Below are 26,961 nucleotides of genomic sequence, written 5' to 3'. Positions count from 1 at the left end.
GTAACTCTATCATTATCGTTGTTAGTGTCACCGTTAATGTCACTGTTATTATTATTATTATTATCATCATCATTATTATCAGTGGTTGCAGCTGCAGTTGTACATGTAATGCCAGTACTAACTTTGTTAGTTCATAGTCAGTATAATTTACTCAGACTCCAACTTCAGACGCTCAGGTTATTTTAATACCAGTTGTCATATTAAAATTATTTCTTAGATGGCGATGCTGTAACAGATACTCTGTGTGTGTGTGAAACCCTGTGCCTGATGTCCCTAATCGGATCAGGTTAAATAAAAAAATATATTCTGTACCCATTTCGATAGTGAACACAGGTCAGTATTGAAATCCTCGACAGCTGTGTCCGAGCTTTTGGACAACAAGTCAACCAGGATACAAGCTGTGTACGGTTTGGAGCGACACGCTACATAATTTCATCCACGACATTTTGATTTCATAGACTTGCAAAGATGTGCACTTCCGAACAGGTTGCTTTTATTTTGGTTATTGTTTTGTTTATATTTCACAGTACCGTTGGACTTTCATTTACCGCTCCCCTTGAACCTAACGCCACACATCTTAACGCACATGTAGTTGGCGCAAGACATCTTTTGGTCAGCCTATAGAAGTAGTGATAGCAAGGTGCTCTGTTCCATTTGTTGTTTTGTGGTACTACTTCATAGATTCATTGAGTAAGATGTCTAGATAACAATTTTGTTTTTCGGGTGTGTGTTTGAGCAGCAGGCAAGACGGAAGACTGGAAGCGCATCCTGGACGTGAACGTGCTGGGTCTGAGCATCTGCACCAGGGAGGCCGTGCAGGACATGCTGAGGAGGGGCGTCGACGACGGCTTCATCATCCACATCGGCAGGTGAAGCGGGCTGGGCAGTGAGCAGCTTAACGCGCCTGAGTTAGTTGGCGCCGTGTAGCGGCTGACGTCTCTCACCTTTGTTACACTAGCGAATACCTTTGAACCAGATGGAAATATTCATACGTCTACCTCCATACTGAGTTTTCTGTAAAGAGACGTAGATAGTGAAAACTTGACGTCGCCTACAATCCTACTCGGACCGCAACTTCGTATGCGACTTCGCGCAAGATTTCGTCTTCAGTGAAGATGCTCCTGCGATATGATATAGGCTACAGGCAGGCATCGCGATGGTCTCTCGTATCCTCTTCAACTAAAATATCGAAATACTTCAGAAGCTAAAGAACAATAAGAATTCATACTAAAATACTGCAGTGTTACCAACTTAAAGTGCGGTCACGTGGGCCATAAAGCTGTATGTTGCCGACATTATATCCCGACAATATTACCTGGGAACATAGTGGCCAAACGAAATGCAACCACGTGTAGCACAGCATTACCGGTTACTACTGTCTGGCAATGTTTGCGGCAGTACATTAACAGGGCAAAGTTTTCACAAAGAGACCCACTATTACCACAAAATGGACGAAAGCGAGCTAGTAGAATTTAGTGCGGCTATTGCATTTACGTCACACAAAGAATCAAGAAAGCAAAAACAAGAGAAATCGAGCTATGTTGATGCACTATTTTTTTAAGTAAGGGGAATGCTTCACAAAAGTTAACTAGTGAACTGGTACGGTCCCAGAATTATACTAGAATGTCGACAGACGATTTCGAATATTTCGTACAAGCAATTTGTCCGAGAATTCATAAAACCGATACAAATGAGAGAGTATACCAGGTACTACCCGACTGGCAATCATCCTTCGGTGTTTAGCTCCTTGTGTGTAGAAGTTTAACATATCTGTTTCAAGTTCGCTATTTGTCAATAAGCCTCGTGTTGCCAGAAGTATGCAATGCTTTGGTAGGAGGACCGAAAGATTTCATTAAGGAAGGTTAGAAATACGAGTACAATTTTTCTATTGTTTTGGTCGCCAGCACAAACCAATGTTTACAAATTCCTGCTCCCCTCTTCCTATCAAACTTTTTTTGCTTCTCATTTGGCATAGGTTCAAAGACTTCGGAATTTTTGCGTGTCTTAATCGGAGCTCATCAGTTCGTCAACTGGACTTTTTTCATTCTGCGATCTTTGTAAACATTAATTTCCACGTCCCAAAGCTCTGGTTGCAGATAAATCGCATTTATAAAATTCATTGTTCTCTCCATTGCTGTACACAACAAAATCACGACAACAAAAAACGACGGCATGTGTGCTTATATGTAGGCGCATAAACTTCCGAACAAAAGCGAAACGATGTTGTATTCTGCAATAGTGACCAGCCACACCACGAAAGTGCTGTCTACTGCAGTCAGAATGGAGCAATGTTGATGGCAACGCTATTGCCACCAAACATTCCCGTAAAGTCTGGCCCATCTAAACACCCCTTTACAGAGTTCTTAACGTTACCTACTTAGCTGCTGCAGCTGATGTGCTGTAACGGATTTTACAGAAATCGAATACGTTAATATATGTGGTCAGTCGTGCTACCTTCACCTTTTTGCCAGAAACTGAATTCGATAGTCAACAAGTCTTTTTTTTTCACACTATGTCTCTAGAATATTTTGGCTACACTTACGGTGTCCGCGACCCTTCGTTTGTGTGTTGCTGCTGTCAATTCGTTGTCATTGGTCGTAGCTAATCGTGAGCTAGTATACGGTAGCCAATGAGAAACGCTCAGTGTTTTAATTTTGATTGTCGCAAACATTTGGTTGTTGTTGATGTGGTCTTCAGTCCAGAGCCTGGTTTGATGCAGCTCTCCATGCTATCCTATCCTGTACAAGCTTCTTCATCTCGAAGTACCTACTGCAACCAACATGCTTCTGAATCAGCTTAGTGTATTCATCTCTTGGTCTCCCTCTACGATTTTTACCCTTCACGCTGTCCTCCAATACTATATTGGTGATCCCTTGATGCCTCAGAACATGACCTACCAACCGATCCCTTCTTCTAGTCAAGTTGTGCCACAAATTTCTCTTTTCCCCAGTTCTATTCAGTACCACGTCATTAGTTATGTGATCTATCCATCTCTTCTTCTTATCTATTTACCGTCCATGTTTCACTTCCGTACATGGCTACACTCCATACAAATATTTCAGAAAAGAGTTCCTGACACTTAAATCTATGTTCGATGTTAAGGAAACAGAAACGCTTTCCTTGCCATTGCCAGTCTGCATTTTGCATCCTCTCTACTTCGACCATCATCAGTTATTTTGCTCCATAAATAACAAAACTCATCTACTAGTGTAAGTGTCTCATTTCCAAATCTAATTCCCGCAGCATCACTGGATTTAATTAGACTACATTCCATTATCCTCGTTTTGCTTTTGATGATGTTCGTCTTATAGCCTCCTTTCAACACACTGTCCATTTCGTTCAGCTGCTCTTCCAGGTCCTTTCTTGCTATCTCTGACAGAGTTACAATATCATCGGCGAACCTCAAAGTTTTAATTTCTTCTCCATGGATTTAAATTCTTACTCCAAATTTTTCTTTTGTTTCCTTTTCTCCTTGTTCAGTACACGGACTGAATAACATCGGGGATAGGCTACAATCCTGTATCACTCCTTTCCCATCCACTGCTTCCCTTTCATGCTCGTCGACTCTTATAACATCCATCTCGTTTCTGTAAAAATTATAAATAGCCTTTCGTTCCCTGTATTTGACCCGTCCACCTTCAGAATTTGAAAGAGAATATGCCAGTCAACATTGTCAAAAGCTTTCTCCAAGTCTACAAATGCTAGAAATGTAGGTTTGCCTTTCCCTAATCTATCTCCTAAGATAAGTCGTAGGGTCACTATTGCCTCATGTGATCCAACATCTCTACGGAATCCAAACTAATCTTCCCACTAGGTCGGCTTTTACCAATTTATCCATTCGTCTGAAAAGAATTCGTGTTAGTATTTTACAGCCGTGACTTATTAAACTGATAGTTAGGTAATTTTCACACCTGTCAACACCTGCTTCCTTTTGGATTGGAATTATTATATTCTTCTTGAAGTCTGAGGGTATTTCCAGGTCTCATACATCTTGCTCACCAGATGGTAGGGTTTTGTCAGGGCTGCCTCTCCCAAAGCTGTCAGTAGTTCTAATGGAATGTTGTCTTCTCCCGGGGCCTTGTTTCGACTCAGTTCTTTCAGTACTCTGTCAAACTCGTCACGCAGTATGATATCTCCCATTCCATCTTCATCTACGTCCTCTTCCATTTCCATAATATTGCCCTCCAGTAGAAGCCCTTGTATAGACCCTCTATATACTCCTCCCACACTTCTGCTTTCCCTTCTTTGCTTAGAACTGGGTTTCCATCTGAGCTCTTGATATTCATATATAAGTGCTTCAATTTTCTCCAAAGGTCTCTTTAATATTCCTGTAGACAGTATCTATCGTACCCCTAGTGATAAATGCCTCTACATCCTTACATTTGTCCTCTAGCCATCGCTCCTTAGCCGTTTTGCAGTTCCTGTCGATATCATTTTTGAGTAGTTTGTATTCCTTTTTGCCTGTTTTATTTATTGCATTTTTATATTTTCCCCTTTCATCAATTAAAATCAACATCTCTTCTGTTGCCCAAGGATTTCTACTAGCTTTCGTCTTTGTACCTACTTGATCCTCTGCTGCCTTCATTACTTCATCTCTCAAACCTACCCATTCTTCTTCTTTCCCCCGTTCTTGTCAGTCGTTCCCTAATACTCTCTCTGAAACTCTCTACAATCTCTGGTTCTTTCAGTTTATCCAGGTCCCATCTCCTTAAATTGCTACCTTTTTCCAGTTTCTTCAGTTTCAGTTTTGGGTTATTTTTTCCGAATGTGTCATGATTTGGGTGGTTGTGGTTACATTAGGATCTGAGCGCATGGCTTTAAATCCTGCAAATAAAACGAGCTGCAATGAAATTTACAATCTTGGTTGTCACAAATATTTCTTCCGAATATGTCACAATTTGCGGAATGTTGATTAGCATAGGACCTAACAGATGAGCCTATTTGCTGGGTGTGGAAAAAGTACCATTTACGAAGCATAAGAAATTACGAAGGAGCCATGTGACTGGCTGCCCAGATCCGATTTACGGTTTGTCATGCTCACGTCTTGTGACTCAGCACCAACCGCAACACACAACGGATAAACTGCGGATATCGTAGGTGCCGTTTTACCGTATTTTTTAATATAGGTGTAGCTGAATCTATAACGATTAACATGATGAAATATCAGTAGCTACTATTTTCCTATCTGGAGAACGTGTCACATTTGAAAAAGAGACATTGACTCTGTTCTGCATCGTCTCTGTCGGCAGTGTACTGGGCCACGTGCCTCCTGGTAGCAGCATATCGGCAATGTACAGTGCGAGCAAACACGCAGTCAAGACGCTGCTGGAAGGACTAAGGAAGGATCTGGTCGCCAGGAAGAGCAACATCCGCGTTGGGGTAAGTCTCGACTCCGCTTTGTCTACGAAGAATGGTTCTCGTGTTTTATCATGTTCTTCTTGTACACTCTTAGTAAATGGCACTGAAATTTCTGTCTGTAGTATAATCAAGAAGTATACAGGGTGAAGGAGATGAGACATCCCACAACAGATGTATCCAAAACTACTAAATACATTGACGTGCGGTTTTCGCTAAGCTATAACAGGCAATATGACGAATGTTGTGACGCACCTAAGTAATTTTTAACATTTCTAGCTGCTGAATAATTACACTGATTTTTTATTACTGTTTTGAATGAAGGCACACACACTTTTCCTTGGAATCAGAAAGAACCTTCGAAGACGACTTCAATGACGAAACACACACTCATGGTGAAATGTGTTCAGACACTGTTGTTCATGTAGAATACCCTTTAAACTAAAGATCACAGCCAGAGATATTATTTGGTAAACTAACAGTATGGCGTTTACTTCCTAATCTGTTTGTATAAAAGTATTAAATAAATTATTCTGCAAAAAATAAATAAAGATTGGCGATCTTTTACAGAAGCTCGAAATTTAGCGCGGACTTCAATGCGAGATGCTTATAACAGTTTCCACAACGAAACTTTGTCTCGAGACCTGGCAGAAAATCCAAAGAGATTCTGGTCGTATGTGAAGTATTTTAGCAGCACGAAACAATCTGCGCGATAGCAATGGAGACACTATCGAAGGCAGGGCTTCCAAAGCAGAGTTACTAAACACAGCTTCCGAAATGCGTTCACAAAAGAAGACGAAGTAAATATTGCAGAATTCGAATCGAGAACAGCTGCCAACATGAGGAACGTAGAAGTAAATATCCTCGGAGTAGTGAAGCAACTTAAATCACTTAATAAAAGCAAGTCTTCTGGTCCAGTCTGTATACAAATTATGTTCCTTTCAGAGTATGCTGATGCATTAGCTCCATATTTGACAATCATATACAACCGTTCGCTCGACGAAAGATCCGTACCCAAAGACTGGAAAGCTGCACAGGTCACACCAATATTCAAGAAAGGTAGTAGGAGTAATCCACTAAATTAGAGGCCCATATCATTAACGTCGATATGCAACAGGATTCTGGAACATATTGTGTTCAAACATTATGAATTACCTCGAAGAAAACGGTCTATTGAGATACAGGCAACATGGGTTTAGAAAGCACCGTTCTTGTGAAACACAATTCTCTTTATTCGCATGAAGAGTGCTATTGACAAGGGATTTGATATCGATTCCGTATTTCTGGATCTCCAGAAGGATTTTGACATTGTACCACACAAGTGGCTTATAGTGAAATTGCTTGCTTATGGAATATCGTCTCAGTTATGTGACTGGATTTGTGATTTTCTGTCAAAGAGGTTACAGTTCGTAGTAAATGACGAAAAGGCATCGAGTAAAACAGTAGTGATTTCTGGCGTTCCCCAAGGTAGTGTTACAGGCCCTTTGCTGTTCCGTATCTATATAAACTATTTGGGAGACGATCTGAGCAGCCGTCTTAGGTTGTTTGCAGATGACGCGGTCGTTTATCGACTAATAAAGTCATCAGGAGATCAAAACAAATTGCAAAATGATTTAAAAAAGATATCTGAATGGTGCGAAAATTGGCAGTTGACCCTAAACAACGAAAAGTATGACGTCATTCTTATGAGTGCTAAAAATAATTCGTTAAACTTCGGTTACACGAGAAATCAGTCAAATATAAAGGCTGTAAATTCAACTGAATACCTAGGAATTACAATTACGAACAACTTAAATTGGAAAGAACACATAGAAAATGTTGTGGGAAAGGCTAACCAAAGACTGCGTTTTATTGGCAGGACACTTACAAAATGTAACAGACCTACTAAGGACACTGCCTACACTACGCTTGCCCGTCCTCTTTTAGAATACTTCTGCGCGGTGTGGGATCCTTACCAGATAGGACTGACGGAGAACATCGAAAAAGTTCAAAGTAGGGCAGCATGTTTTGTATTATCGCGAAATAAGAGAGAGAGTGTTACTGAAATGATACAGGATTTGGGCTGGAGATCATTAAGAGAAAGGCATTTTTCGCTGCGACGGAATCTTCTCAAGAAATTCCTATCACCAACTTTGTTCTCCGAATGCGAAAATATTTTGTTGACACCGACCTACATAGGGAGAAACCATTACCACGATAAAATAAGGGAAATCAGAACTCGTACGGAAAGATATAGGTGTTCGTTTTTTCTGTGCGCTATACGAGATTGGAATAATAGAGAATTGTGAAGGTGGCTCGATGAACCCTCTGCTAGGCACTTAAACATGATTTTCAGAGTATCCACGTAGATGTTGTGGATAATTCTGTACCAGCTGGCTTCACACAGTGGGAAAGAACTGTTCATACATTCAAAGACCATTACAGTGAAAAAAATATAGTGGCAATGTTAGAGCTTTGTAGACACTCCTCTTCCACGTATCACTTCGACAACCTCTTTGGCACGAAACGAACCAGTTTTTTCGTAGTCTCTAAAGTATTATGTTGCCATTCTTGTTTTATATATTGTTTCATAGCTGTCTTACTTCGAATTTCATGTTTTCTTTCGAGCGTACTCCAAAGATGTTCAGTTACATTAAGGTCTACGCTCTGAGCTGAAAACTTGAGAATATAGGGAGTTTGGTACCATAAGCACAAACGAACAATTTCGTTGTATGAGTAGCGTGATTGTGTTGTTGAAAGTGGTAATCTATGCTTAAACCGAAGCTATTAACATAATTATGCAGATTTTCCTCTACGATATTTATATACTGAAACCTATTCATGTTACTTTCAACAAAAACAAGTAGTTCAACAGCAGATGTAGCCATACATCCCCATAACCCAATTCCTCCGCCACCGTGCTTCACTGTGGTCTAAACGTGGCTCAGATCCGGCTCAGTGTTTGGCCGTCTCCACAACAAACGCCTGCCATCATTTATAAATGTGTTAAATTTACTTTCATCTGTGAACAGTACTTTTGTTTACTCTCGAGCAAATTCAAGTCTCAATTTCTTGCTCTTCAAGCTGATGTATGGTTTTCATCTAGGTACCCTAGCTCCATAACCTGCATTACCTAAAATATGGCGAACGGCTCTTGGTGTGATTACCTCCCCGAACTTATCATTAAAATGCGCAGATAACACAGAAGATGTCGATTTAGGATCTTTTTTTGACCAAACTTTTTAACATATTTCGTTTTTTTCCGTTAGTATCTGTGGTCGACCTCTTCTGTCACACATTTTTTTCTCTACATCACGATATTATATGGAGTGCACAGTTGCTCGTCTTCTTACAATAACGCTATTTCTGAGAATGATTTTCCCTTTCCATGTTGGGAGATAAGTATTTGCCTTTCCTTCCCTTTGCGGCCCATTTTGCTGTTGCACGGCTTTCACCGCGTCTCCAAACCGACATACACAATGTGTAGCTTGCCACTGACGGCGTCCCATGCTCCACGCGTTTGGTTAGTCGTTTCTATGTTTACATTTCTAGTAGTGTATGAATACTTCCCCCTACCCCCTCCTCGTGTCTGAAGCCAGCTGATGCAGAATTTTTATTTACTTTTTGTAGGAGGTTAATTTAGTTAATCCTTTTATACATACGGATAATAAGGGAAGCCCCATACTGTAAGTTTGTCAAATATCTCTGGATATGGTTCTGATAAACGGGGACTCGGCCAAATAGTAACAAGATAACAGCACCTCAAACCACCCTGTTGCAGCGTCAATAGACGAGGCCCCACGAAAATCCTCCGCACTCTACCAGATAAGCAAACCCATAACACAAGTACGATGCGCGTGTCGTATATCTGTGCGCTTAAAGTCCACCAGTGTCACCTGCTGGTGTAGGTGCCAGTGGCCATGAAGCTGTTCAGACTTTCACAAAGCACACGAGAGTCGAAGAAAAAACAACAAAACTATTTTTGTTTCTGATTAATGTCACCAAAATGTGGTAACAGCAGTGCGCTTGTATGCTGCAATGTCTCACGAACTGCGTTTGTGAACATTATAAAAAGAAATTCAAGAGACTGGAAGCGTGAAGAATAAAATATGCCACCGAAAAAGAGCAGCAACTGACGAGAGAAATGCAGCTGACATTTTATAGCCGTAACTCACAGTCCACGTCTCACTACGAGGCAGCTTAAGTGTGCAGCCGACCGCTGTGACAGAGCGGTTCTAGGCGCTTCCGTCCGGAACCGCGCTGCTGTTGCGGGGTCGAAGTGGCCGTGCGGTTAAAGGCGCAACAGTCTGGAACCGCAAGACCGCTACGGTCGCAGGTTCGAATCCTGCTTCGGGCATGGATGTTTGTGATGTCCTAAGGTTAGTTAGGTTTAACTAGTTCTAAGTTCTAGGGGACTAATGACCTCAGCAGTTGAGTCCCATAGTGCTCAGAGCCATTTTTGCTGCTGCGGTCGCAGGTTCGAATCCTGTCTCGGGCATGGATGTGTGTGATGTCCTTAGGTTAGTTAGGTTTAAGTAGTTCTAAGTCTAGGGGACTGATGACCTCAGATGTTAAGTACAATAGAGCTTAGAGCCATTTGAACCATTCTTAAATGTGCACTTGAGATCAGCCAAAGGAGCGTTCTCCAAACGCTGTATTCTAGTGCGTTTCGTTCTTTCCATATTTCGCTGGATCGACAGCGTCATGGCAACGATTTAAATTAGATAAAATTCTCGTAATGGTGTCTACAAAAGCTGCTATGCGATGCAGTATTTCTATGAAATATTTTGTTTACGGATGAAACATTGTTTACAAATCATGGGTAATTCAATGGTAGCTCTATACACTACTGATCAGTTGAAAATCCACGCCGGCTCAGAGACGCGGAAAAAACAACGATCCTGGACTGTTAACTTCTGGTGTGGGCTTTTCTAGAATAGCACGTTTTGCTGATGTGTATTAAATAGCTACAGTTTCTAACAGATATTCTACCGTAATTATTGGAAGACATCCCGCTAGACACAAGGCAATCCACGTTGTACCATCGCGAAATATCTCCCGCCCACTCAGCACTAATAATTACAGCCATTATCACAATATTTGGAAATCGACAGATCGGTCTGTCGGTAAACACAAAATGGTCTAGTTCACAACGGACGCTACAGATGTGGGTAAATATCTGTGGGAACATGAAAACAAGAGGTATACAAGGAAACATCGATGACTTCCGAAGACAAGACATTCCGTACAAAATGGGTTTGTTGTGCTGTAAGTGCATGCGAATTTCAGTGTACAGCAGTGTGAAGCCCGAGTCGCAATGTAGCCAGCATCACCGCTCTAGCTCAACATTTTGAGTTCCTGATGTGACAGTCAGACTAATAAGCACACAAACCATACCTGCGTTACGCGTTTGCTTACATTTGGTACACTGGGACAGATGTTTAAGGGACTGTATCATTAATTTTAACACACGTTAAGTCCTTGTAGGCCTCTTCGATGTTTCCTTCCACTATTACAGAAAAAGTATATAGCTCCATTTTTAAAAAATCAAAGTCAGTCGTAATACGTCAGCTATAAACATGTGAAGTTCGCCACATGGTTCTCTATAATGCAGCGAAAACGGGAGGTCGATATATAGTATATTACGTCGTTCCTTAGCCTTCCTTGGCTGCCTAACTCCGGAGAACACTGTTATTCATTTTGTTTGGAGAACAAAAGCCGATACTACTGTTCCAGCACACCAATAAGTTCGCCACTAAAGTAAGTTCGTCATTTCCCTCAAGCCACAGGGTCTCTAACGAAGTGGAGCATTAATTAAACAGCTGCATTTTGTCGTCTTAATGATGTGCAAAGAAATGGGGTAGTTTTCGCGATCGGAGATACCGTCTATAAAATCAAGTCGCTGTAACACCATAGGCAATTAATTCATTAAATTTCGTCGGTGTTTACAAAAACTAGGCTAGGTGTTCACGCTGGATTCACTACAAAGTAGATTGAATCATACGAGTGGCAGAAATAATCTGTCTCCGTGTGACACTGTAGAAAGTCTTGTTCACTCTAAAGAAACGAGCTCAACATATATAAATCCTTCGAGACAGAAGAACAAATGATAAAATGATCTGGCCAAGATTTTGCTTCGGGAGAGCTTTCTACTAGTTCAAAGATCATTAAGTTCACTTTTTCGAACGCGTTCAGTGATGTCTCCTAAAATTGTCTGCTGCTAGATGGTGACAGCAACAGTGTAGTATACCCATACGGTAAATATTCAAGTACATCCGTTACATTCCTCGTGATATGAGTATTATTAGTTTGATGTTTGCAGTTCTTTTGTGTCTGCGTCCACTGGTAAACAGGTGGTTGGAAGCAAGCACTGCTGACGTCCGTTTATGCTCGCATTTGCAGAATACAAATTTTGCGCCACATGAAACCGTTACTTTGGTCACTCTCAAACTTCTTATCCATACACAATCACATTAACCTGCAGTATATGTCGGAGATCACGAGTTCATTTCTTCGTGTGTATCACACCAGCGAGCTATGTTTAGCCACAACGATCATGTCCTTGCCACATATTATCTGTTACACTCGCTTATAATCACTTCCATTCTCAGCTGAAATCAAAACTGTACATACATTATTGCACATCATTGCATCTTTAGCCCATTAACATACAAGTCTGTAAAAATACTAGATACGAATATTAGTGAGCTGTTTCATGCAAGAATCAATAATGCGCAGTTTTTGGAGATGATCAAGAATCAAATACACTCTGACCAAATGAATCTTTCTGGATTGTATAACTGTTGGGTAAATACCTGCAGATAATAGAAGCGTGTAAAAGGCTTTTGTAACAATGTGATACCAAGGGAAAAATTGTCGTTATTCACCATAGTTAATCAGTGAGGCTTGATACATAGCTGAGTAATAATGTGTTGGAATTATACGTTATAAAATGTTCAAATGTGTGGGAAGTCCTAAGGGACCAAACTGCTGCGGTCATCGGTCCATAGACGTAGACACTACGTAAACTAACTCAAACTAACTTATGCTAGGAACAACACACACACACACACACCCATGCCCGAGGGAGGACTCGAACCTCCGGCAGGAGGGGGCGCGCAATCCGAGTGATGGCGCCTCAAACAGCGCGGCCTCTCCGCGCGGCTTTACTTTATAAACTAATAGAAACTGGAGCACTGATAGAAACACCATTAACTTTTTCATTAAGTAATTATTATAAGCTACATGTAAGAAGATCAGTGAACAACTGAAATTGTAGTCGCCTCTATGACTAACAACGTAATCTGACTGATCAGCTGAAACATGGAATCACAATGGCAGTTCTTTAAGCAGAGACGTCTTATGTAGACAATGTCAAGTGTGACTGCTGTCTGCAGCATGTACTACAAGGCTACGTGATACTGAAGTTATATGGTGACTGACAGTTTAAAGCGATCTAAAAATGAACTGAACTTCGTGGAGCATACTGTTGAAAAAATGTTCCTACAGTGTAAAGATACAGTAATACAGACTTTTAAAGCAAGCATGTAAATGTGACCCACTAGGCAATTTTCCCCTCATTTTATTCTTCCTGATTGTTATACGGTACTTTTACTTGCACACAAAAATAGTTTGTTTTAGTAATGAAAATACTGTTACACTTATAAGAAGGCAAAATGAGCGTCATGGTGTAGCAGTCTTGTCGTTCGTGTTATGGCTGGTTTGGTGCGATGTTCCATTTCCAAGGGGTGGACAAAAATGTGGAAACAGCAGAAGCATAACACATTACCATTCATAGTACGGTGTAGGAAAACGGCTGGCATTCAAAACAGCTTCCAGTTGTCTCGTACGACTCTTGTACGGTTTTCATGGGACTCTTACACCATTATAAAATGCGAATTAAAACATCTTTCAGCTGTCTAAATTTCCAATTGTTATTTTATTTGAGCAACCAGTTTCTGCGCTACAGCACGCCATCTTCAGGTCCTCTGACCGACGTGTAGGAAGAATCTCATCTCTGGACCAGTCAAAATAGGGGCTCCTATCCGTAGATTTTTGACACAGCAAATCATCACTTGCTGCCTCGGTCAGGACGCCTGATGACGGTGCAATGTAGCGCCGGAACTGCTTGCTCAAATAAAATAACAATTTTAAGTTTAAAAGCCTGAAACATGTTTTGGTTCGACATTTTATATTGAATAACCGAGGTCCCGCAAACATCTCTATGAAGATGGACTTACAGAATCTTATACCACTGTTCCTGCAAAATAGTCGGAACATCAGCTAACGATAATTGGGGTGGACAGCAATCACGCATCCTTCTCTCCAAAGCAGACTACAAAGTCTCAGTAATGCTTAGGTGTGGTAAATGTGATCGCTAGGAGATATACTACAGTTCATTCTCGAGCTCACAAATACCGAACGAGGTGGCGCAGTCGTTAGCAGACTGGATTCGCTTTCGGGAGGACGACGGTTCAAACCCGCGTCTGGGCATCCTAATTTACGTTTTCCGTGACTTCCCTAAGTCGCTCCAAGCAAATGCCGGGATGGTTCCTTTGTAGGGGCCGGCTGATTTCCTTCCCCACGCTTGACACAATCCGAGCTTGTTCTCCGTCTCTAATGACCTCGATGTTGACGGGACGCTAAACCCAAAATTCATTTTAGCTCACGAAAGCAGACTGAACTGGGGGCCTGTAGTCTTGGAACATATCATCACCATAGGGGAACACGTTGTACCAGGGGTTGGAGCTGATCATCAAAATGGTCACATATATCTTTGGTAGTAATGCGACCTTGCAGACTAATCATGAGGCTCATGGAATACCATGATATGACTGCCCAAGTCATCACCGAACCTCCGCCTCTTGTGACGCAGGCTCGGCCAGAAGTTGGGAATAGTGTGAAACAAGACTCATTCGACCAAATGACTTTCTTCCATTGCTCCATAGCCCAGGTTTCATGGCTTCGGTACCGCGTTTTCTTGTCAAGAGGATTTACACCACTGATGAGTTTGCTTTGGAATTCCAGCTCGTGCCGCATTACTCTGCTTATGATACTGCATTCGTGTTTTTTGGTGCTGACGCAGTTCGGAATGTGACATTCAGTTCTGCAGTGACTTTTGCAGCTGTCGTCCCCTTATTTTCTCGTCACAGTCCTCTTCAATGACCGTCTGTCACGATTACTCAACACACACATTCGTCCGCGCAGTGATCCAGCGGATGATGTTTTTCCGCTTTCCCTTCATGGAGTATAAATCTTCGATTCCGTGCCTCAAGCACACACTACACGAACACCAACAGTTTACCCACCTTCTAATTCTCTTAGCTCCGCGTCGGCCGGAGTGGCCGAGCGGTTCTAGGCGCTACAGTCTGGAACAGCGCTACCGCTACGGTCGCAGGTTCGAATCCTGCCTCGGGCATGGATGTGTGTGATGTCCTTCGGTTAGTTAGGTTTAAGTAGTTCTAAGCTCTAGGGCACTGATGACTTCAGATGTTGAGTCCCAAAGTGCTCAGAGCCATTTTTCTTAGCTCCGACATATTGCGCTCGCAACTACACAGAACTCTGTTCTGAACGCGACTGACACTTGCAATGTATTTAGTACGTTGCACAGGTGTCGTTCGTAGTCAGATACAACAGTGCAGCCTGCAGGATCTGCTGGCATCGGAATTTATGTTCAAACATGCATTACTCGCGGTGTTTTCATATTTCTGTCCAAACCTTGTACTTACAGCCCATATTAATTTCGTAGCCTCTTCATATCTACTAACCACTATCTCCACAATAACGTCTGGCGTATTCTAGCTCTTTTTGTTTCCACTACACTTCCCTTCAGCTGCCCCGTAGTACCACAGTAAATACGCCATTACGCTTTACTCATAACGCAAGTCCCCCTATTCATCTGTAAGAAAAATGTACTTAGCCATTACCCGTTATTTATCGAATATTGCGTTCTAAATTAATGATAGTACCTATTTGTCAAGCTCCATATGCATGTATATTTGAGGATAAAAGCTATATTAACTGACGTTTACTGCACTTATTAATTCTTTGTTTTCAAGTTACTTACGTTGTCTCAACACAGGAAATTTCTCCGGGAGCTGTGAAAACAGAAATCATCAAGACGAACTTCAAAATACTGCCTCCAAACTTTTTCGATACGATACCGTCCATGGAACCAGAAGATATAGCAGAGGCAGCAGTTTACATGTTGTCTCAACATCCACGGGTCCAGGTAAGTTCCATACGGCAGTGACTTTCAGCATTCAGAATCCTACTGACTTCCCCAGGGCTCACTCTCGGCATTGGGGAGAAGAGTCTATCAGGCTACTGAGCTCCATTTCTTCACATATTTATCTAATCTTTTTATTTGTGTAGACTTACTGTACCCAGTTACCTTGTTAATCTCTTTACATTCCTTTTTGTCAACACATACGATCATATGCCTCACAACTTCCATTCCATTGTGACAACTGTTTCTGCTATCTTTACCATTAGGTTTTCGGCACACTTCACTTTTAGTATCCCGATGTTGCATCATAGTATACATGCTACCAGTTCTTTTTTTCTTTTTTTATGTTCCCCATGTTCCACGTTTCCCTCGTCTGAATGATGCTCTCTAGTTCTACAGTTTCAGGAATACCTTTTCCGACTTTGGGCCAGTGTTTGATCCCAATGGTACTCTTCTACTGACTAAAGCATTGTTTCATATTTTTTGGCTGCGCTAACCTTACGCAGAGTGCTTCCTAGATAACACATGTTTCATTTCCTCGTACTGTCGTGTGCTGAGAAGGAGTAAGGAGGACAGCTCGATTCGTGACAAGTGACCTTACCTCATTCGATGAATTCCATGAGGTTAACTGGCGGTAGACCGCCTGCTGATTCCTCGAACGCGGCTAAAAAGGAAGCTTTGAATGGTGCAGAGCACGGAACTAGGTAGGCTTATTCAGGAAACTGGGTGGAAAATTTTTTACATGGCTGCACGTTCAGAGACCGTGAATAGTTACAATTGAAAGAAAACAGCTCTCTGTCACTATTTTTAACGAATTAACCGTGTTTCAACACTGCTAGGAGTGTCTTCCTCAGAATTTAGATCAAAGAATGGTCTATAACATGGTCACAGAATCATGAATAAAACCGTATGATACAGAGTATAAGTACAGAATCATCGTGAAAGACTGGCAGTGCTCATATATCATTTATAAAATAATAAATATGCCAAAAGGGCATTAGTCACAAAGAAATTAAGATAAAAAATTGTGAAGGCGAGCCGTTTGCAACCTGTAACCGCGTAAGTAACGAGCAGCCCTTAGTGGCTCAGCATCACGATTTTCTTTCAATTGAAACTGGGTGGAATTATCTAAGTACAGAAGCGAATGCGTTTCATGCAAGTACCCCTCGCACTCTTTAATATTTACAAGTTCCCATCTATAACTGATTGATTCTTCATTCTCTACGTCTTCTAAGTGCTCTACGTTGGCCAAGGCAAGTGAAAATTATCAAGTCCGGATCGTACGGGCGGGTGTAGTGGAGGGGTACGGCGTCGTCCGCCCACTGCTGCCACTGTACTCTTCTTCAGCAGGGTAAGAGGGCCGTATTTATATTGGATCTTTGGAAGTTTCGATGATGATGCGCTGGGAGTGGTTGGTCACTCGGCTAGTGAGTGGTGCCTACTGTGTGTGGTTCTTGTGGAATATTCTCCCGTTGCTGCCCTTTAAGGTACGGGGCGCTGGTCACGTAGTCCGCTGTTGGTAGTTACGAGGCGGCGCTAGTATCCGTTATCGTGTTCAAATATTGGTTCGCCGCTTCCGTCGCAGAAGCAACCAGCCAGCTGCCTCCGGCCCAGAATTACTCTCTAAACCGTGTTAGATAACTAGTCGGGATATTTCAACATTCGCGGCAATATGTTTCGCAATTCTGCTTTCTCCTTCATAATACTCCTGAATACTCTCAGATTGGTATTCATTTATCCTCAATAACTGAGCAAAATAAGCTCTCCATCATTTTCAACACTTACTCTTATTTTCAGTCGGAATTGGTAGGGTAGCCACAGATTCATCCCAAACTCATTTGCGCCTTAATTTGCATTCTGACTAACATTTAACTTCCTTTATTGCACCTACAATATGTAATGCCGATACTAGCTGGAATAAGCTACAGCCACGCCCTTAATACTCCTAGTATCCGTTTAACGCTGAAACAAAAGAAAATAAAAACGACGCTCTTTCCGTGTAGGAACATTACTAACATTTATTTTATGAATATTTCTTTAAATTTATTTTAGACATAATCGCGCTTTTTTTTTAAATTGTAAATGATTTATGCTAAATACTGGCAATCGTCACAAACGTAAGTGCTGAGTATCATTTGATGTACAGAGATTTGACGACATGCGTTGTCAAACTTGCTTCACTTCATATCTATTTTTCCCTAATCACCTACGTTTGGTATTATGCTTCTACATACTAATTTTTCAGTGTTTGAGAGCAATGCGATATTAGTTAACGCACCGCGAGTTCTCAAATTTACCAGAATAAAATGTTCAACTGTGTGTCAAATCTTATGGGACTTGACTACTAAGGTCATCAGTCCCTAAGCTTTCACACCATTTAACCTAAATTATTCTAAGGACAAACACACACACCCATGCCCGAGGGAGGACTCGAACCTCCGCCGGGACCAGCAGCACAGTCCATGACTGCAACGCCTTAGACCGCTCGAAAATTATCAGCTTGATCCTTCTTCGGTAACGTGACAATACTACTGTGGTAATGCTATAACGCACTCCTGTTCCTTAGTTTTAGAAATAATGTCATTCTTGCATATTCGACAGGCTTAAGTACCTCCGAAGATATCTCATCGACCGTAGCTGACATGTTTAGAGATATCATTCGCTACTCTATAAAACTATATATACAACACTGGTTCATCAAAACACAATGTAGGCCTCACAAAAAATGGAATAAGTTGGATTGCACCGAATGTGATGGCATGTGGCGGAAGAGTAGAAACACATCATACTACGTACGCATTAGCTGAAAGTTGTCGCAGTCAAGAAATTTGCGTTCAACTCGTAATCATGTTTAAAACTGAAGTTTCTGCTCTAAATTTGACCTAGAATGCGACCAATCAGTAGCGAAAGATAATACAGAGAGGGGGCGAAAGCTAACTGCGTGCAGAGAGTAGTGCCGTTAAACATAGTGTCTTCATGATCTCTGCGACTAGTAACAGCAATTTTTTGGTGAACTTCCTGTAGAGAAGGGCTGCAAGAAGCACCAGGGTGCCTGCCTGGTGAGGAGTAATACGGCACCTGACTCTAAACGAACCTTGTGGACTTGCGTTATCAACATCTACGTCAAACCTCCGCAAGCTACCCGAGGGGGTGTGATGGAGATTACTTCTGGTATCACTATCGGATCCCCTTCCAGTTGCATTCGCGAACGTCGGGCGGAAAGAATGATAGATGTAAACGTCTGTATTAGATCTAATTTCTCGATTTTTCTCGTTGAGCTCAAGCTGGTTTCTCTATACGATGAATGATCTATTCTTGAAAAAGACTGCTCTCCTGTGGTCCAACATTAGTATTTTGTAGAATGAAACCGTCATTATTAGGTCGACACGAAAACACATATACACTATCTGATCAAAAATATCCAGACACGCCAGTCAAGAGAAGCGGATCCGCTAGTACAAAAGGATGTGTGAAGCTGTCAGTAGAGAAACAGAATGTGTCAATCGGGAGAGATATGTGACATCGAACTTGGACTAGACATTGGATGTCATCTGAGTAACAGATCCGTCAGGAGCATTTAAAGCCTTCTAAAGTTCCCCAAGTCGACTGGTGGTGTGTATGTGTGAAGTGGAAACGCGAAGGAACAGCTAAACCAGTCCAAGGAGGCTTTATATACTGACTGACGGGGACCGTCCAGTACTGCAGAGAGCGGCTGTGAAAATCGCATGAAAATAGCGGAAGACATCATTCGAGAGCTCCGAAGTGGTGCCAGTGGTTCAGCCAACACGACTGCTGCACGTAGGGAGTTACAAATAATGGGATACGATCGTCAAGCATCTCCTCATGAGCCACGCGTTTCTGTAGAGTTTGCTGAGCCACGATTGATGTAGTGTGAAGAGAGACACTACTAGGCAGTGGATGACCGGAAACCAGTGATCTGGGGTGATGACTCACGATATACTCTGTGGCAGTTCGAGGGAAGTGGCGTGGCTTTGGCGAAAGCCTGGAGAACGTTACCCACCATCATGTGTAGTGCCAACAATCAATTACGGAGGAAGTGGTATTACTGTAGGCGGGGTGTTTTTCGTGGTGAGTGTGCTTAAAAAAACCCTTAACACGGAAGGACATCAGCACATTTTACAGCATCGTTTACTGCGTGCAGTAGAGAAACAGTCCGAAGACGTTGAATGTAACATGACACTGCACCCTGCCGTAAAGTAGCATCTGTGACGTAACGGCTTGTGGATACTAACATCCCTGACAGGGTGTATCGTGTCATAGTCCCGACGTAAACCCAACGGAACACGTCTGGGACGCGTTAAAAGTCGACTTCGCTCGAGACCTCTATGTCTAAGTTCTACTCTGGTTTCGGATCTTGACGAAGAATGACTGTCATTGAAAATGACCCCAGCAGAGTTCAGAACGTCATAAAGACGAAGTGTGTACATGCCTCATATTAATGTCCACTAACAGGTGCCCACAAAATTTTGATCAGATTGTGGATGTCTCTCGTTGTCAGCTACTTCGGACAATGTTTCGCTGTTCCTCAGTGTAATTTGCACACCGCCATGAAAATGTAGATGTCCTCTCTTTCCACCACCATATGCTTTCTCGGCCATATCTGACACGTTTCACATTCTTGAAGTGCCATACCTCAAATATATCGCCTGTGGTGGCAGCGGGGAATGACCAGACTTGATGTGAAAAAGCTGCCCCATTCCTCTGAGCACTAACCAACAAATTTCTCTCGTCATATGCAGCACTTAAGTGGAACTTCTGGACAAGATGCTCACTTTAGGAAAACCATCTCAATAAGACTTCATACATCTATCAGGGTTGCACCGGCCTGTAACCTATAAACTACCAACAATAGTAGTCTACCCTCTAAAATGTAACTGGAGCCCCTTGACCACCAGAGGCATTCTGACAGTAGCATTTCCCACAACCACTCTCTTGTCTGCTGTGAACAGACGACGCAAGCGGGCTGCAGCTTCAGTGCTCTGGTCGCCTGCAGTAGCTTCCATGACGCTTACCTTAAATTACTAATCACCGGAGGGGCTCAAATTTATTAAAACTAGGAAAGCGTTAGCCGTTCACACAATTTTTGCTGTTGGGGAACCATACTTAAATGAAATAACAAAGACGTATTCTAGTGAACAGAAAAATTCCAAAATGTGTCAAGAAGAGATTTAAGTTTATGGTAAAATATTTTATGAGAGTAAGTAGTAAAACTTTTTGTGGCCTAAAGTTCTAAAGCTTTCTGTCACCGACTCATTGACGAAAGAAAAGGTACATCTTTCTTCTATTTTCGTAGATGAGGTCGTTACCTTTCTCTCCAAATTGTATTTACGCCGTGCGTTCCTCCTGGCAATCGTCCGGCACATTTACTCTAGTGTTTCGGCAGATGCACACATCAAAAAAAGTTTTGCATCATCGCAGTTCCCAGAACTCCTGACGATAGACGTTGACTGTGGATGTTTTATCACAGACACAGTCCCCCTGACTGTTCAGAGATGACACTAAACCCGCCCAAAGATGTAAACAACCATGCACGAGAAGCGCCTGTTAGACGGAGGGGGTCCGACAGCCGATCAGTCCCAGTCATTCCACCAGGAAGGAGGTACATGGCTCGTGTTGTCTGTAGTTCAACCATGCCTAGACGGCCAATACCGCGATTTGATCGCATCCGCATTGTTACTTTGTACCAGGATGGGCTCTCAACAAGGGAAGTGTCCAGGGGTCTCGGAGTGGACCAAAGCCATGTTGTTCAGAAATGGAGGAGATACAGAGAGACAGGAACTGTTGATGACATGCCTCGCTCAGGCTGCCCAAGGGCTGCTACTGCACTGGACGACCGCTACTTACGGATTATGTCTCGGAGAAACCCTGACAGCAACGCCACCATGTTGAATAATGTTTTTCGTGCAGCCACAGGACGTCGTGTTACGACTCAAACTGTGCGCAATAGGCTGCATGATGCGAACTTCACTCCCGACATCCATGGTGAGGTCCATCCTTGCAACCACGACACCATGCAGCGAGGTAGAGATGGGGCCAATAACATACCGAAAGGACCGGTCAGGATTGGCATCACGTTCTATTCAGCGATGAGTGTCGCATGTGCCTTCAACCAGACAATCGTCGGAGACGTGTTTGGAGGCAACCCGGTCAGGCTGAACGCCTTAGACTCACTGTCCAGCGAGTGCAGCAAGGTGGAGGTACCCTGCTGTTTTAGTGTGGCATTATGTGGGGTCGACGTACACCGCTGGTAGTCATGGAAGGCGCCATAACGGCTGTACGATACGTGAATGCCATCCTCCGACCGATAGTGCAACGATATCGGCAGCATACTGGCGAGGCATTCGTCTTCATGGACAACAATTCGCGCTCCCATCATTCACATCTTGTGAATGACTTCATTCAGGATAACGACATCCCTCAACTAGAGTGGCCAGCATGTTCTCCAGACATGTATCCTGCCGAACATGCCTGGGACATATTGAAAAGGGCTGTTTATGGACGTCGTGACCCACCAACGACTCTGAGGGATCTACACCGAAACGCCGTTGAGGAGTGGGACAATTTGGATCAACAGTATCTTGATGAACTTGTGAACAGTATGCCACGACGAATACAAACATGCAATAATGCAAGAGGACGTGCTACTAGGTATTAGAGGTGCCGATGTATACAGCAATCTGGACCACCACCTGTGAAGGTCTCGCTGTATGGTGGCGCAACACGTACAGTGTGGTTTTCATGAGCAATAAAAAGGGAGGAAATGATGTTTATGTTGATCTCTCTTCCAATTTTCTGTACAGGTTCCTGAACTATCGGAACCGAGGTGATGCAAAACTTTTTTGATATGTATATTTGTAGTTTAGTTTCTCGGTGTTTGTATGGCGTCCGCGTGATAAATACTGATACTTATGCTGATATTCTCTCTAGTTGCAAACAAAATTGTTTCTTTCGGTTGATTTTGTGTCCCTATTCAGTGGAGCAGTCCCACATTAGCCTAGTGCTCTATTCCATTTAATGACATTTGCTCTAGCACTTATCACGTCTGCAAACATATGCTTGCCCCACCTCACTTGCTCGACTATGTCTCGTGTGCTGGCGTGCGCGCCACTATCTGTCTGCTACCACGATGCAGCGAAGATACTCCGTATGTGCTAAATTTATGATTACTGTTCGTGTTTTGTTGTCTCTGTCAATACATGCCTTTAAACCGAAAGTCACACAAGGCTCATGTGGAGGCACTTTGTCGAACGGATGAATATAATTCATTTTGAAAACACATTTTATTTGTAACGAGACCAAACCGACGTTTTCCCTTGACACTAGGCATCGTATGTAAGACATGATGAAAAGTACTTTCGAAATAAGATAAGCATTACTTTTCGTGCACTTTCACTATTCCTGTAGTGATCAGAGTGAGTACACATCCATGCAAAACACAATTCGCAGTGATAAAATAAAACCTTTACTTCAACAGCACATAAAATGAAAAGATTCACAACCAAGGCCCTCAGGAAGCAAAAAGATTGAATCTGATAACACAGAAAATAAGAATCTTCCTGATCTGACGTTTGATAAGGACTAATACCGTCTTTTTTTAAATTTCAGTGTAGCACTTGGAACCAACGTCCTCAGTTATATGCTGGATGTATTCCAATCTCTGTCTTCCTCTACAGCTCCCTTTAGCACCATGGAAATTTTCCCCTGATGTCTCAACGGATGGCCTCTCATTCTCTCTCTTCTTCTTGTCAATGTTTCCCACGTATTCTTGCCTCTCCGACTCTGCGGAATATCTCCTCATTCCTTAGCTTATCAGTTCACCTAATTTTCAACATTCTTCTGTAGCACCACATCTCCTATACTTATATTCTCTTCCGTTCCGGCTTTCCCTCAGTACATGTTTCACTAATATACAATGCCGTCCTCCAAAAGTACATTCTCAGAAAACGTTTCCTGACATTGGGGATTGCGGGCTATATAGACTTTTGCTGGCCATGAATGCCCTTTATACCAGTGCTAGTCTGCTTTTACGTCCTCCTTGCTCCGTCCGTCATGGGTTATTTTGCTGCCTAGGTAGCAGAATTCCTTAACTTGATCTACTTCGTGAGCACCAATTGCGATGTTAAGTTTCTCGCTGTTTTCATTTCTGCTACTTCTCATTACTTTCTTCTTTCTCCGATTTATTCTCAGTCCATATTCTGTACTCATTAGACTATTCATTCCACTGAACAGGTCCCATAATTGTTCTTCACTTTAACTGGGGATAGGAATGCCATCAGCGAATCTTATCATTGATATCGTTTCACTTTGAATTTTTATCCCACTCTTGAACCTTCCTTTTATTTCCGACACTGCTTCTTCGATGTATAGATTGAACAGTATGGGTGAGAGCCTACTTCCCTGTCTTACACCCTTTTTAATCAAAGCACTTCGTTACTGGTCTTACACTATTATTGTTGCCTCTTGATTCTTACGTATGTTGTATATTACCCGTCTTTCACTACAGCTTACCGCTGTTTTTCTCAGGATTTCGACCATCTTGCACCATTTACCAATGTCGAACGCTTTTTCCAGGTCGACAAATCCCATAAACATGTCTTGATTTTTCTACAATCTTGCTTCCATTACCATCAGCAAAGTCAGAACTGCTTCTCTGTTGCCTTTATCTCTCCTAAAGTGAAACTGATCGTCATCTACCAGGTCTTCAATTTTCTTTTCCATTCTTCTGTATATTATTCTTGTCAGCAGCTGTTAAGTTGATTGCGCGATAATTCTCGCGCTTATCGGCTCTTGCTGTCTTCGGAATAGTGTGGATGATGCTTTTCCGGTGGTATATTGGCCAGTCTCGTACACTCTACACACCAACGTGAACAGTCGTTTTGTTGTCACTTCCCCCAATAATTTTAGAAATTCCGGTGGAATGTTATCTATCTCGTCCGCCTTATTTGATCCCAGAGCTCGTTTAAATTCTGGCTCTAATACTGGCTCCCCTATCTCACCCCTATCGAGTCTGTTTCTTCTTCTATCACGTCTTCACGCAAGTCCTCCCACTCATAGTGTACTCTTTCCACCTATCCGCTCTCTTGTCTGCATTGAAGAGTGGAATTACCATTGCACTCTTAATGTTGCCGCCTTTGTTTTTAATTTCACCAAAGGTTGTTTTGACTTTTCTATATGCTGAGTTTATCCTTTCGACAATCATTTCTTTTTCGATTTCTTTACATATTTTATGGAGCCTGTTCGTCTTAGCTTCCTCGCACTTCCTACTTCCCCTTAAGTGATTTTTATTTCTGTATTCCTGAATTTCCTGAAACGTTTTTGTACTTCCATCTTCCGTCGATCAACTCAAGTATTTCTTCCGTGAACCATGGTGTCTTCGCAGTTAACTTCCTTGTACCTATGTTCAGTAACTACAGATGGTTAATTGGTGTGATTCAGAGTCCAGTGGGCACCTATCGCTGACAGAAGTTATTTGGTAGGATAACAATATTCAAGTGAACCGGCGTACACCAACGCGAGAGCACAGAGTCCAAGTGGGGTCGAGGTCATAGGAAGCGAGGGCGGCTGCTGCAAGGCTGGATCTCGTTATAGGCCAGTACGGTCCATCACACACATCTATGCCCGAGGCAGGACTCGAACCTACGACCGTAGCGGTCGCGCGGTTCCATACTGTAGCGCCTAGAACCGCTCGGCCAGTGCGGACGGCGAAGCAAGTAGTACCGTGCTTGCAGCGCCTCCAGTGGCGAAGCGGGTGCCTCCCGTTCCAGTGACTTCTGCTGGAGATCTACTCGAAAACGAACTCGTTGTTGTGGTCGGCCGTATTGTTTACCTGCTATGAAGTAGAGTGACCAGCAGGGCCTGAGCTTTGGCAGCCTGCACTCAAACTTCCAACGCTGATAGCTGGGGTTTCCGGATACAGCAATTCCAGTATGACTTCATCAAATGTGAGCAGCATTCCACAGGTGCAATGTATTTAAAAAACAGAACTGTATTCTTCCAAAAGCTGATATATTGCCTACTTTATTTATCTAAACCAGTTTCTATAGCATGACCATCTCCAGCTGGACTGTGTGTGTACAGTATATGTGGTGTCACCGCCAGACACCACACTTGCTAGGTGGTAGCCTTTTAAATTGGCCGCGGTCCGCTAGTATACGACGGACCCGCGTGTCGCCACTGTCAGTAATTGCAGACCGAGCGCCGCCACACGGCAGGTCTAGAGAGACTTACCAGCACTCGCCCCAGTTGTACAGCCGACTTTGCTAGGAAAGGTTCACTGAGAATTACGCTCTCATTTGCCGAGACGATAGTTAGCATAGCCTTCAGCTAAGTCAATTGCTACGACCTAGCAAGGCGCCATTTATCCTTTGCTATGTATCTAAGGAAGCATGTACAGTAACAAGACCAATGTTCACCAATTGTGGATTAAAGTTAAGTATTTCAGCAGCTACGTACTTTTCTTTATAGCATTCATTACGTATCCTGTTTCAGACCTCACGCCAGCCTGCGTGAGTTTAAGCGCGTGCCTTTCGGTTACCCGTCACTGTGGATTGGCTGTCTTGCCAGTCCACAACAGTATATGTATTTATACACGGAATATATATAAGTTAACATAACCCGAAATATTTTCTGCATAAGTTGTCATTATCATTAACGCTCAAATCAGATCGACTTCGACAAACAAAGTAGACAAGTCGACAGCTTTTGGCGGAATATAATTACGTTTCTTAAGTAAACTAAGTCAATGTGTAATACTACTATTAGCTCTGAATTAGCGCCCATGTTTCGGGATCTTCTACTAATTTTTATTAATAACTTCTAAAATGGTACTAAAATAGGATCTTTACTCGAAGTTACCTTCCCTGGTAAAACATCTCCGAAAAACCTATCATCTAATTATAGTGAGGTGTCTTGCTACACTTGGTAACTGACAATTATAATTATTATTATTTTATAAATATTTTTCTCGTTCTTCAATCATTGACAAAGTTTCTTCCTATTTTCCGCAATTTTTGTGATTTTTCATTATTTTGACTTTCCAATCATTTATACATGTAGGTGTAAGAAAGATATAAACAAACTACCTTCTTTAATTATTTTCAAGTCTCATACAGTAATAAGTAAATTTATTGCTTCCGACAATTCTTTTGCAAGCTGACGACAGACTTCATTGTCATGCATAGAGATATTTACATATTGTAAAAATTTCTGTCAATTTCTGCAATATTCAGTGAATCATAGTTTCGTCAATATCACTGAAACAACGTCATTAAAAGGAAATTATTATTAACATTTATCAGGATTGCATTGGAAGACACACATAAGAGAAACATCTAAATCATTCACCAGACTATGTTTTGCAGATGCTCTTAGCATGTACA

At 42.3% G+C, this 26,961-nt stretch overlaps 1 protein-coding gene across 1 annotated transcript in view; it reads left to right on the top strand.

Annotated features, from left to right (window-relative positions):
• LOC124596061 (dehydrogenase/reductase SDR family member 11-like) overlaps window positions 1-26,961 on the top strand; it is a 47,676-nt gene that overhangs the window by 20,482 nt on the left and 233 nt on the right. Inside the window, exons 3-5 of the mRNA XM_047135037.1 lie at window positions 740-869; window positions 5,250-5,379; window positions 15,416-15,565. Of these exons, the coding sequence (XP_046990993.1) occupies window positions 740-869; window positions 5,250-5,379; window positions 15,416-15,565 (410 nt within the window). The remainder of the gene's footprint in view (window positions 1-739; window positions 870-5,249; window positions 5,380-15,415; window positions 15,566-26,961) is intronic.

Source organism: Schistocerca americana, chromosome 2, assembly GCF_021461395.2.
Source record: "Schistocerca americana isolate TAMUIC-IGC-003095 chromosome 2, iqSchAmer2.1, whole genome shotgun sequence".
Classification (NCBI taxonomy): domain Eukaryota; kingdom Metazoa; phylum Arthropoda; class Insecta; order Orthoptera; family Acrididae; genus Schistocerca; species Schistocerca americana.
Note: the sequence above shows the minus strand (reverse complement) of the source record. Positions and strands in the feature narration are given on the sequence as shown.